At 47.5% G+C, this 13,789-nt stretch overlaps 1 protein-coding gene across 4 annotated transcripts in view; it reads left to right on the top strand.

Annotated features, from left to right (window-relative positions):
• LOC115472691 (FRAS1-related extracellular matrix protein 1-like) overlaps positions 1–13,789 on the top strand; it is a 215,467-nt gene that overhangs the window by 105,533 nt on the left and 96,145 nt on the right. For all 4 annotated transcript variants that reach the window (XM_030207049.1, XM_030207047.1, XM_030207048.1 and 1 more), the window contains one exon: positions 11,389–11,530. In XM_030207049.1, the coding sequence (XP_030062909.1) occupies positions 11,389–11,530 (142 nt within the window). The remainder of the gene's footprint in view (positions 1–11,388; positions 11,531–13,789) is intronic.

Below are 13,789 nucleotides of genomic sequence, written 5' to 3'. Positions count from 1 at the left end.
CCCATGCCCCCGTGGCCCCACATAGCTACGCCCCTGTTATATACATAGCAGACAACTCTAGACACTGGCGCCTCCATGTAAGTGTGCTGATGCCGTGTTCTGGGCACTCATTTTATAACAGCTTCTGTGCGCCAAGACGCTGTCAGAATACTAATGTAAGTCAGAATGGGCACACCTCAGTGTAGGCACGACTGTTTATGCCACGACAATGGCAGGTGTTAAGGGTTGCACCTTCATTCTCCAAGTGACACACATAGCTGACAGCATTCTATAAGTTGTACGAGTCACTTGGCAACACACCCATGGCCTGCACATGCTCTACTCACATATACACCCCCCGTTACACTTACACACGATCTCCCTGAATCTATACACGGTTTGCAAATTTGGGTGTGCGTCCAATTTGCACAATTTAATTGAGTAACGATCCAATTAGCGCCAGTGATTTGGAGCTAGCAATCAATTGTTAGCGTTAATTGGCAACCATTTTGGATCTATGCACGCATCTCGCTAAGTGCTATTCTATAAAGATGCATGTGTAAATCTTAGCATGCGATTGAAAGGGGGCGTGGCCATGGGATCAGGGGTATTTACTAATGATGCATGCAATATTCTAGAATTCAAGGAGTCTGTGCCTAATTTACGCAAAAGGATTTACGTTAGGTTTTAGTTGGTGTAAATCCTTACGCCAAAAGTTATGCATGGATCCCGGCACTACACGCTAGTTTATAAACGGGGCCCAACTCAAAGCGCTATTTATAGAATAGCACTTGGCGCACATATTTTTTCATTGCCCAAATTTGGGCAGCATTTACTGAATCTAATCCTATAGCACTTAGGCGTAACTTCCAATTATTGGCAACTATGAGGCGTGTAAGTGGCTTGTACATGGAGGCGCCAGTTTATAGAATTATTTCCATACTGTACAATTTTTTAAATTGCCTCTATAATCTCTAAAGCAAGCTTTGACTTTTCTGTACTTGTGAAAACGATGGGCTAACATTACAGACTAGAATCAATCTAGAATAGGGGTTCTCAACCAACCCCTGGGACACACCTAGACAGTCAGGTTTTCAGAACACCCACAATGAATATGCATGAGATACATTTGCATATAATGGAGGTACTGCGTGCAGATTATATCTTGTGCATATCAGTGGCGTAGCTATGTGGGGCCAGGGGGCCTGGGTCCCCGTAGATTTGGCCCTGGACACCCCTGCCGATGACCCTCTCGACCCCCCCTCCCGCCGCCAACCCGCCGTCGCCTGCCTTTGCTGGCGGGGGACCCCAACCCCCTGTCAGCCGAGGTCCTCTTCTTCCCGCAAAAGGCTTCCTTCTGTTTCTGACGTCCTGCACGTACAACATGCAGGACGTCAGAAACAGAAGAAAAGCCTTGAGTGGGAAGAAGAGGACCTTGGCTGGCGGGGGTTGGGGTCCCCCGCCAGCAAAGGTAGGTGATGGCGGGTTGGCAACGGGAGGGGGGGGTCGAGAGGGTTGTCAGGGGGGGGGGGCAAAGTTGTTGGTAGGGTCGGCGGCGCCGGGGGGCTAAAATGTGCCCCCTCACCTCGGCCTCTGGACCCCCCTCCCGCAGAAGTCTGGCTATGCCCCTGGTGCATATTCATTGTGGGTATCCTGAAAACTTGACTGGTTAGAGGGCTCTTTTACTAAGCCGCGTAGACGTCTATGTGCGCCCAACGTGCGTTCGATTTGGAATTACTGCCCGGGCCACTGACTACTACTACTACTTATCATTTCTATAGCGCTACCGGACGTACGCAGCGCTTCACACTTGAGTAGTCCGGGTGGTAATTTCATTTTTTATCCCGTCCACTGCATGGTGCCGGAAAATAATTTTTGTTTTCTGGCTCGCGGCGCTGGCTCTAAGAGGCATTCTACGTGCGTAGACCATTACCGCCCGGTTAACACGTGAGACCTTACCTCTAACTCAATCAGTGGCAGTAATGTCTCAGATCCAAAATGGACATGTGATAACTTTCATTTTGCCACACGTCCATTTTCATCCAAAATTTTAAAAAGGCATTTTTTTACAGGTGCGTTGAAAAATGGATCTGTGAGCATCCAAAACACGCGCTTACACTAGCGCAGGCCATTTTTCAGTGCACCTTAGTAAAAGGACCCCTAGGGGTTACCCAAGGACTGGGTTGAGAATTCCTGATCTGGAATCAGGCAATATTATGCATCGGGGCCTAGCCAGACCTCACGGTGGGAGGGGGCCAGAGCCCAAAGTTGGGGGCACATTTTCAGTTCCAACACGCTGCCCCCCCCACGCCGCTTCCCCTCACCGCCTCGTTGCTCCCCCTGCAAAAACAAATACCTTCACTGGCGGGGGCCCCCAACCCCTGTCAGCTGAAGCCTTCTTCAGCGCCAGTCTCCGGCGCAGCCGCATTCGCTGCCCTGCTGTTCAACATGAGCGTCAGCGTGCACAGGAGGAACAAGAAGAAAGAAGAGCAGGGCAGTGAATGCCGCTGTGCCGGAGACCGGTGCCAGCCAAACCAGGGGCCCGGATGAAATTTGCGGGGGCCCCCGTAGCTACGCCACTGTTGTGCATCCTTTCAACCAGTGCACTACAAATGCTGGCTCCTCCCACAGCCAAATGGCTTGGATTTGGCCGGGTTTGAGATGGCCTCCATTAGTTTCCATTATCGGCAAAAACTAATGGTGGCCATCTCTAATGCCGACGATCTCTGAGGGCAGCCCAAATGTTGAGATTTGGCCAGCCACGACCGTATTATCGAAATGAAAGATGGCCGGCCATCTTGTTTCGATAATACAGTCGGGTACGCCACTTAACAGGGCCATCATTAGAGATGGCCGGCCCCGTTCGATTATGCCCCTCTTTAGGTCCTACCTGCAAGGCTTGGCCACACACCAAGCCCTTCTACAGCTGTAGCAATTTCATAGTGAGAGCTGCATGAAAAGAGAACCACTTGCACAAACACTGTCTTGTTAGTCTGAGGCTCATAGCATACAGATGTAGATTTTTCAGATTACATTGCCCTTCTCTTGAACTGAATTTCAGTTGGCTTGAAAACCCTTGGAATTGGGTCATAGACAACTGTTTCAGTCTCCGTTGCCAAAAAACACAACTTTTTTGTCAAGAAGTACAGTGGGGACATGAAGTGTAAATTGAAATAATGCAGTGAAGTTAGGCAAACGTTGTAAAAGTCTCTGTTAATATGAATGATGAATATTTGCTAACCCAATAATGCAATTCCCTAATAAGTACATAAGTAATGCCACACTGGGAAAAGACCAAGGTCCATTGAGCCCAGCATCCTGTCCACGACAGCGGCCAATCCAGGCCAAGGGCACCTGGCAAGCTTCCCAAACGTACAAACATTCTATACATGTTATTCCTGGAATTGTGGATTTTTCCCAAGTCCATTTTGTAGTGGTTTATGGACTTGTCCTTTAGGAAACCGTCTAACCCCTTTTTAAACTCTGCCAAGCTAACCGCCTTCACCACGTTCTCTGGCAATGAATTCCAGAGTTTAATTACGCGTTGGGTGAAGAAAAATTTTCTCTGATTTTTTTTTTAATTTACTACACTGTAGTTTCATCGCATGCCCCCTAGTCCTAGTATTTTTGGAAAGTGTGAACAGACGCTTCACATCCACCTATTCCACTCCACTCATTATTTTATATACCTAATGTATTAAATGGCTAGAAACTGTGGGGTTCATATACTAAGGTGCGCTGGTGTAGATGCGTGTATTGGACATGCGCAGGTCCATTTTTCAGGGCACCTGCATAAAAAGCCTTTTTGGGTGGGCCGAAAATGGATGTGCGGCAAAATGAAAATTGGCACGCATCCATTTTGGGCGTGAGACCTTACCACCACCCATTGATTAGCGGTAAGGTCTCGCATGTTAACCAGGCAGTAATCTTCAGTGTGTGTACAATACCGTTGACCGCCCGGTTAGCGCCGCACGCCAGAAAAGTTTCTGGCGCATGTAAAAAATGAAATTACCGCCTGGGCCACGCGGTAGCCGGGCGGTAGTTCAAAATTGAGGCGCTTAGGACACACGTACACGCCTGCACAGCTTAGTTCAAGGGCTCCTAAGTTGGTTCACTGAGAAGAGGTGAAACGGTTCCCTGATATTTGCTGCAGTCTTATGTAGTTCTGAAGAAGCGATACCCTGAAAATGATTTAGTAGAACGGTGTGGGTTTCGGCAAGCATGAGAGCAAGAACAAAACTGAACTTGAAAACATTTTTGACTGTCTTACCTTTTCCACTGCTGCGTGGTTTTAGCTTCAGCAACAGTTATTCATACGTTAAAGTAAGGTGTTCCCCCGAATTCTATAAACAGCGAGTAACGTTGTGCACGCAAATCAGCGCACGTAGCCAATTTGTGCACACAAGTTAATTGCTTAAGCCAATCAGCGCAATTGCTGACAACCAATTATCGGCATTAATTGGCCTTAATTGGGATTTACGTGCAGATCGTATTCTATAACGATCCACGCGTAAATCCTAACGAGTGTAAATTTTTGGAGGCATAGCTAGGGGCATTTCGGGGGGGCATTCTAAAATTTTACATGCGTAAATACAGAATTCAACCAAACTAATTTAGATGCCGACATTTACACCTGCTTTTTGCAGGTGTAATTGCTGGCACCTAAAGTTAAGCGCGGTCCATGCCCTAAATGCTATTCTATAAAGGACAGGTTCCCTTTATAGAATAACTAGCCGTTGAGCCCGTAAAAACGGGCTGGTATTGGTGTTTTCCTTCCTTCCCCCTTCCCCCTCCCTCCCTCCCCGCGAGGTCGCCACCGCTACCGTTCCTCCCCCCCCGAGTCGTCGTCGCCGCCGCCATCCCTCTACCCGGCCCGGGCCCTCTCTCTCTCCGCTACTAAACTTACACATCCATTAGCCGGAACGCAGCACGAACATCAGCTGAGCTGCCGTCGGCCCTTCCTTCTCTGCCTGTGTCCCGCCCTCCTGTGACGTAACGTCAGCGAGGGCGGGACACAGGCAGGGAAGGAAGGCAGACGGCAGCTCAGCTGATGTTCGTGCTGCGTTCCGGCGAATGGATGTGTAAGTTTAGTAGCGGAGAGAGGGCCCGGGCCGGGTGTGGGGGGGGGGGGGGTAACGGTAGCGGCGACCTCGGGTGGGCATGTGGGGAGGAGCGGTATCAACCTCGGCGGTGCAGTTTCCCTCTCTGTCCCGCCCTCGTCATCACGTATTGACGCGGGGGCGGGACAGAGAAGGAAGTCTCTACTGCGCATTTGCGAGTGAGTCGGTCACTCGCCGTTTATATGTTTGATGCTCAGCATGTAAAATCTTTGGCGCCGATTTTCAGGTGCCACTTGTAGAATTTACTCCTTTATGTGTTACTCCTAGCAGAATGCAATCCATACAAAAATGTGCTTTGCTTGTGATCTTTAGCCTTTCTTGCCGTTATCCACGTATCTAGGGAAAGGGTGATTGTTGGAGCAAAAACAGTAAAACAAGCAAACAAACAAACAAAAAAAACCCTAAATAAATCCAAGAAAGCCCTGAGATAAGCATACAGGCGGGGTGGGGGGGGGGGATTCTGTAACAGGGTGACATAATATAGGTACCATATTTTCATGAACAGTGAGCCTGTTCTATAAGAGCAAACGAATCTTTTCCGGAGATGGGAAGGCGGTAGAACGAGAGGACATGAAATGAGATTGAAGGGGGGCAGACTCAGGAAAGATGTCAGGAAGTATTTTTTCACGGAGAGGGTGGTGGACGCTTGGAATGCCCTCCCGTGGGAGGTGGTGGAGATGAAAACGGTAACGGAGTTCAAACATGCGTGGGATAAACATAGAGGAATCCTGTACAGAAGGAATGGATCCTCAGAAGCTTAGCTGAAATTGGGTGGCGGAGCAGTTGGGGGGAAGAGGGGTTGGTGGTTGGGAGGCAAGGATAGGGGAGGGCAGACTTATACGGTCTGTACCAGAGCCGGTGATGGAAGGCGGGACTGGTGGTTGGGAGGCGGGAAATACTGCTGGGCAGATTTATATGGTCTGTGCCTGAAAAGGACAGGTACAAATTCAAGGTAAGGTATACACACATGAGTTTGTCTTGGGCAGACTGGATGGACCATGCAGGTCTTTTTCTGCCGTCATCTACTATGTTACTATGTTACTATGAGCACTGCACTGTTGTTCTCTCTTAAGCTGAGCAGGAGTCCTCCACCTACAGTCCTGCCAGTGGGAGGTCCTGTTTCACCATCACATTTTTCAATAGTGAGGGACAACATCAGGGAACCTGCCTGTCTTTAGCAATTGAAAACACAATATTGAAGCACCACCCCCTACTGGTAGCAAAGCAGTTGGAGGACTCCTGGTTAAGTGCTTACCCCCGGATTCTATATAGCACACCTAGCAGGGGCGTAGCTAGGTGGGGCCACGGGAGCGTGGGCCCCCGCAGATTTAGCCCTGCCCCCCCTGCTTTTACTCCCGCCACCGCCAACCCTCCCCCGCCACATTCGACCCCGCCGCCGCCAACCCTCCCCTGCCACCGCCATCAGGTACCTTTGCTGGCGGGGGTCCCCAACCCCCACCAGTCAAAGTCCTCTTCAGCGCCGGTCTCCAGCGCATTGCTGATCTGGATTCTGTTTCTGTGAGTCCTGATGTCGTGCAGGACGTCAGGACTCACAGAAACAGAATCCAGATCAGCAAACATGCGGGACTCGGAGACCGGCGCTGAAAGGGACTTCGGCTGGTGGGGATTGGGGACCCCCACCAGCAAAGGTACCTGGCGGTGGCGGGGGAGGGTTGGCGGCGGCGGGACGGGGGGTCGAAAGGGATGGGGGCGGGGATAAAATGTGCCCCCTCCCACCGAAGTCTGTCTACGCCCCTGGCGCCTAGAGATCTGTGCCGAAATCCAGACGTATTCTATAACAACACGAGTAACTTAATTGGCTTAATAAACTAATTAGCATTGATAACAGCATTTAACAAGCAACAATGAGCACAAAAAGGCAGTATTAAGAATCTATGTTAACAGCTTGCTAAGAGTATTCTGCAACGCAATGCGCCTAACTTCTAATGCGCGCAGGCAAAAAGGAGCATGTTATGGGTGGACCAAAAGAAAAAAAGCAGATAAAAAAAGACAAAAAAATGGAACAGGAGGGTAACAGAAGAAGTGGTTTATTACAAGGGTAACTTGTAATAAACCACTTCTTCTGTTACCCTCCTGTTCCATTTTTTTTGTCTTTTTTGAACTGCTTTTTTTCTTTTGGTTTGTTATTTCTGTGGCAGATCTTTACCTTTTTGTGTTTCTGCATGTTATGGGTGGGGAAATGGGCATTCAAAATTTACACGTGTAGCTATAGAATATGGCCCTCTGCGCCTAAATCTACGCACCGGGATTTACAGCACATTTTTGTTGGTGTAAAAATGGAGGAGCTTAGTTTTAGGTGCTGGAATATCAACTAAGCGTATTCAATATACCGCACCTAAATGTAGGCACCACTTATAGAATACGTTTAGAAATGTTTTCCGCGCAGATTTTTTAGGCACCATATAAAGAATCTAGCACTTAGCGGTTAAAGATAGGCCCTGCTATTTATGTTGCCTGTTTTAACCACTAAACATAGCCAGTTTGGCCCTGAACATCTGCACCCAGGGGCGTAGCCAGACTTCGGCGGGAGGGGGGTCCAGAGCCTGAGGTGAGGGGGCACATTTTAGCCTCCCCCCCGGTGCCACCGACCCCCCCCCCCTGCCATTTTTGACCCAACCCCCCCGCCAGCCAAGGTCCTCTTCTTCTGGCGCAAGGCTTCGTTCTGTTTCTGTGAGTCTGACGTTCTACGTGAAGGATGTCAGACTCACAGAAACAGAACGAAGCCTTGCGCCGGAAGATGAGGACCTCGGCTGGCGGGGGTTGGGGTCCCCCGCCAGCAAAGGTAGCCGACGGCGGCAGCGGGGGAGGGTTGGCGGCGGGAGGGGGGGTTGAAAGAGTCGTCGACAGGGGTGTCCAGGGCCAAATCTATGGGGGCCCATGCCCCCGTGGCCCCACGTAGCTATGCCACTGTCTGCACCTAACCTGCTATGTTACACCATACAGCCAATATATCCACAGTTAGGTGCTAAAACACTATTTAACCAGCCAGAAGCTGTTCCTGGCCAGTTAAATAGTTTTGAATCTTGGGCCTAAAGAGTTTTAAAAGCAGATTTTCTCTCTCCGTAATGTATTGAGAAAGTAAGAAAGGTTTCTAGGTGTTATTTTTGCCTTGGCAGCACTGTAAGAGAAATATATCAATTTGATAAATGTTACATCACTGAGCTAGAGAGGGAAGTGGGCAGCACCTTATGTTAATTATTCGCTGAGGAAAAAGACAGGCAGACTGAAAGTGGCACACTTGCACAATTAGGGGAATTTTATCTATTAAATGCAATAAAGGGATGTGATATGAAGGGCGTAAACACACATGGGAAGATTAGTGGAACCAGATTAAATAGTCAGAGAAACTATTCACCAGGAGGCTAGAGGCATGGCCTGGCCATGGCCCCTCGACTCAGAAGTGGCATCTGGAGTTTTCCTCTGATATTCAGGGAGCTTGTGTTGTCCTTTTGCTTAAGGTAGGTGTTCCCCCGAATTCTATAAACAGCGAGTAATGTTGTGCTTAAGGTAGGAAGTTGTCTCTATTGGGGAAATCATGGACCTGCGGTCTCAAACTCTTTTAAGAGCTTGGAGTTCTGAACCAAGCAGGGAAAAGACCCTTAGAGGATCTTCCTGAAGATGGAAGACCAGCAGCCCTTGGGAGCAAGATTGAGGCAGAGAGGCCTCTGGGAGAAAGCTCAAGGCAGAAAAAAGGCTGTCGAGGACACAATCAGTGTCTGAGGCCAAGAAGACCAGTGATACTTGGGAGCATGTTCCGTGCAGTCAGCCTTTGGGAGCAGTTCAGGGGCGAGGCAGTGGCCTCTGGGACCCAGTTGGGCCCAGGGTCCAGCGGCGGAGCAGAGGCTCCTGGGGTATGGTCAGCACCAGGGGCAAGGCAGAGCAGGGTCTGGTCAGCACCAGGGCCGAGGTAGAAGCTCCCAGTCCGGGGTGCAGTTGGCACCAGGGGCAAGGTGGAGGCTCTCGGGATGCACCAGGAGCGAGGTGAAGGCTCCCAGAAGTACAATTAGTGTTTTGGAACTCGGCAGCAGGAACTGACTCAGCCACCCTGATTTGGCTGTATGTGGAAGTCCAGCAGCCACCACCCCAGGTATTTTCAGCAGGAGGGTGAGATTTGGTGGGGAAGGACAAGGCTTGAGAATCAGGGGAGGAGAAAAGAGTGGGACTTAGACCACACTGTCCCGTCCACATAAAGACTCAGCACAGAGATAGGAAGGTGTCAGGAGTACTATCATGGCAAAAAGACTAACTGGCTAAAGGACAGTTGATTATAGACTCTCATTGAACGCTGTGTTTCAGTGTTTATTCAATACAAAGTTCTAGTCATTACTTAAGCATTTAATACTGACATATAATGGTATAGACATTTATTTATTTATTGCACTTGTATCCCACATTTTCCCACCTATTTGCAGGCTCAATGTGGCTTACAGAGACCTGTTATGGCGTCGCCATACAGGGTACATGATACAGCTGGAGTTACAATGAGATCAAGGGATGACAAGAAGAATTATTCAAGTGATTATAGAAAGAAGACAGTCAGAGTAAGAGCGGAGTGGAGGAGTGTTAAAGTTAGGATATGAGTTCTTGTGGTAGGCCTTGTTGAAGAGAGAGGTTTTTAGTGATTTGCGAAAGTTAGCTATTTCGTTAATTGTTTTCAAGTTAGTTGGCAGTGCATTCCACAGCTGCGTGCTCAAGTATGAGAAGCTGGTCGCATGTGTTAGTCTGTATTTTAATCCTTTACAGCTGGGAAAGTGTAGATTAAGAAAAGTTTGGGCAGATCTTTTAGCATTTCTGGGTGGCAGGTCAACGAGGTCCATCATGTACATCAGGGCAATTCCGTGAATGATTTTATGAACAGTCGTGCAGATCTTGAACGTGGTACGTTCTTTAAGTGGTAGCCAGTGTAATTTCTTTCTTAGTGGTTTTGCACTTTCATATTTTGTACATTCTTGTACATAGTTCAATAAACTGCTCAGCTTGTTATTTACGGCCTTGTTCACAGCAGCCATTTTGTGTGTTTCCTCAGGGGAAATGAAGGGAAACCCACCCACTAACACTTTTCTTCCCCAGGTGGAGGCACCAGGTGCCAGAAGCTTAAGGGACTGACGGATCCTGCTCTCCAGCCAGGTCAGGCTCCAGAGTCAGAGACGCCCACAAGGGTGCATTACATATAGGATACCTGTTAGGCATGGTGCTGCCATTTACATGCGTAGGTGCACGCTTACCCCTGGGAATGGCAGTATGCTATAAATTTAAGCGCTCAAATGGACCTTAAAAATGGAGGAGCTTAGTTTTAGGTGCTGGAATATCAACTAAGCGTATTCAATATACCGCACCTAAATGTAGGCAACCTGTTATAAAATGAGGAGGGGCAGTATCCTTAGTTATAAAGAAGTGAAGGGAAAGGTAGAGAACATTTGGTCTCTATGGCATTGCAAAAGGAAAGTAACGGGGCTAATTTATAGACCTTATAATCCTTATACAGCATCATAGTCTAGGTTTTCTGAGGTCAGTCTTCAAAGCCATTGATCCAGTTCGCTTCCAGATTTACCAGATAAATGGCTCTTTTCAAAAATTCCCGCATTCAGGCTCTAAATTTTGTCTGCACCAGGAGCAGTGGAATGTCGTTTGGTTGGAGGGGCCAAATATACCAATCAAAGCCCTGCCCCCAAACTCTCTAATTGCTGATACTGTGTTGAGCGAAAAGTTGGTGGGGCTGTGGCCCCTGTTTCCCATTCCATTTCACTTCCTGTGGTCTGGACGACTCCATATCCGGCCAAAGTTTAACCATATATAAATGAGAGGGATTAGAGGTAGAGGTATGCCAGATTGGAGGCCAAACTCTAACCCAATAAGTTGGATATTTGGCAGTGGTTTGGTTAATGTTAGCAGGTTAACATGGATGGCTTATATAGCAGGTCTAAGTTAACCAGGTAAGATATTCTGTTGAGTTTAACTAGCTATATTTAGCAGTACTGAATTAACCATATATCTTCTGAATATCTAGGTAAAGTAAACCAGATATCTTAACCAGTTAACTTTAATCAGGTATGATCTCTCTGAATTTTAGCCCTGTTTTCGTAAAGTTAAATTGATCTTTGTTTATACCAGAAAATGGAAGTCACAGAGACCAATAGCCAATGAAGAATATATTAGGTGTTGTCTTCATTTGCACAAATTGCAAGGCATTAAATTAAGCAGGGCATCTGGGTTTATTTGCGCATCAGTATCCTTCTAAGCCAATATACATTTCTTTTATTCTGCTTAGAAACACCGGTTTGGAAGTTGAAGCTGCTGAAAAGAAGGTTATCTCAAGTGCTGTGTTAGAAGTGGAAGACAAAGATTCTCCAAGAGATAAAGTCTACTACATCATCAACAATGTGGCAAAATTTGGCAGCCTAAAATTAAAGGTTCCTGTAATATTTAACAGAATTGTATTGTCTTTATATGTTAAAAAAGACTGTTTGTAGCTAAAAATGTACTTTGACCATAAATGAAAGAAAAGCTAATTGAAACAAAGAAACAGAGAAAATGAAGGCAGATAAAGACCATATGGCCTATCCAGTTTGCCCGTCCATGCCATGTATTATCCCTTCATCTCCCTTAGAGATCCTATACAGAACTCAATCAGGTATGCTTGAAACTCATTTATTACTTAATACAAAAATCTTTAAATATATTCCATAACTGCCATATCACTCACTTTTCACATTCATACTCATTCTCCCTACTGTCATGTATTTGAACACTGTTACATACCCAAAGAGAACTTAGTAATACAAATCATTACTAACTACTCCCCGCATCCTTAGACCACAAAAAGATTTTTTTGAAATCCACCGTTGTAATCCATTTCATATTACTACTACTACTACTATTTAGCATTTCTATAGCGCTACAAGGCATACGCAGCGCTGCACAAACATAGAAGAAAGACAGTCCCTGCTCGAAGAGCTTACAATCTAATAGACAAAAAATAAAAAATAAGCAAATCAAATCAATTAATGTGAACGGGAAGGAAGAGAGGAGGGTAGGTGGAGGCGAGTGGTTACGAGTCAAAAGCAATGTTAAAGAGGTGGGCTTTCAGTCTAGATTTAAAGGTGGCCAAGGATGGGGCAAGACGTAGGGGCTCAGGAAGTTTATTCCAGGCGTAGGGTGCAGCGAGACAGAAGGCGCGAAGTCTGGAGTTGGCAGTAGTGGAGAAGGGAACAGATAAGAAGGATTTATCCATGGAGCGGAGTGCACGGGAAGGGGTGTAGGGAAGGACGAGTGTGGAGAGATACTGGGGAGCAGCAGAGTGAATACATTTATAGGTTAGTAGAAGAAGTTTGAACAGGATGCGAAAACGGGTAGGGAGCCAGTGAAGGGTCTTGAGGAGAGGGGTAGTATGAGTAAAGCGACCCTGGCGGAAGATGAGACGGGCAGCAGAGTTTTGAACCGACTGGAGAGGGGAGAGGTGACTAAGTGGGAGGCCAGCAAGAAGCAGATTGCAGTAGTCTAAACGAGAGGTGACAAGGGTGTGGATGAGGGTTTTGGTAGAGTGCTCGGAAAGAAAGGGGCGGATTTTACGGATGTTGTAAAGAAAGAAACGACAGGTCTTGGCGGTCTGCTGGATATGAGCAGAGAAGGAGAGAGAAGAGTCAAAGATGACCCCAAGGTTTCGAGCTGAGGAGACAGGGAGAATGAGAGAACCATCAACAGAAATAGAAAACGGGGGGAGCGGGGAGGTGGGTTTGGGGGGGAAAATGAGAAGCTCGGTTTTGGTCATATTTAATTTCAGGTGGCGTTGAGACATCCAGGCAGCAATGTCAGACAAGCACGCTGAAACTTTGGTTTGGATGCAAGGTGAGATATCAGGGGTAGAAAGGTAGATTTGGGAGTCATCAGCATAGAGATGGTAGGAAAAGCCATGGGATGAGATTAATGAACCAAGGGAAGAAGTGTAGATAGAAAAGAGGAGGGGACCAAGAACAGAACCCTGAGGTACGCCGACAGGCAGAGGGATAGAAGTAGAAGAGGATCCACCAGAGTGAACACTAAAGGTGCGGAGGGAGAGGTAGGAAGAGTCTCTGTGTTTTCAAATAGTTATTCCTTTCCACAAAACTCAGATCACTTTCTTGATGTAGTACTTTTATCGTCCCAAAAGGCATCCCAGCATGCTTAGTTGTAGTTCACTCCAGCTGGGACAACTAAGCTAGCTCCTCAAGAACGCAGTCCTCTGAGAATGGGTCTTGATATACCATACATCTATCCCCATTTGCATTTGTTTTCTGCGGTCCTATCCCCGGCCTTTCATCCGTGGTCCTTTTACAAAGGCATGCTAGCGTTTTTAGGGGCCCTTTTACTAAGCCGCGTAGGCGCCTACGCGCACCCAACGTGCACCAAATTGGAGTTACCACCCGGTTACCACGTGGCCCTTGCAGTAATTTCAATTTTGGTGCGTGTCCACTGCGCGCGTCTGAAAAATATTTAGTTTTTTCTGACGTGCGGCAGCTACGTGCGTCAAGTGGAATTTGACACGCGTAGACCATTACTGCCCGGTTACTGCGTGAGACCTTACCGCTAGGTCAATGGCTTGCGGTAAGGTCTCAGACCCAAAATGGAAGCGCAGCAATTTTCAAATTGCCGTACGTCCATTTTCGGCAAAAATTTTAAAACAGCATTTTTGT

Source organism: Microcaecilia unicolor, chromosome 6 (assembly GCF_901765095.1).
Source record: "Microcaecilia unicolor chromosome 6, aMicUni1.1, whole genome shotgun sequence".
In the NCBI taxonomy this organism is placed as follows: domain Eukaryota; kingdom Metazoa; phylum Chordata; class Amphibia; order Gymnophiona; family Siphonopidae; genus Microcaecilia; species Microcaecilia unicolor.
This window is presented reverse-complemented; position numbering and strand designations above follow the sequence as displayed.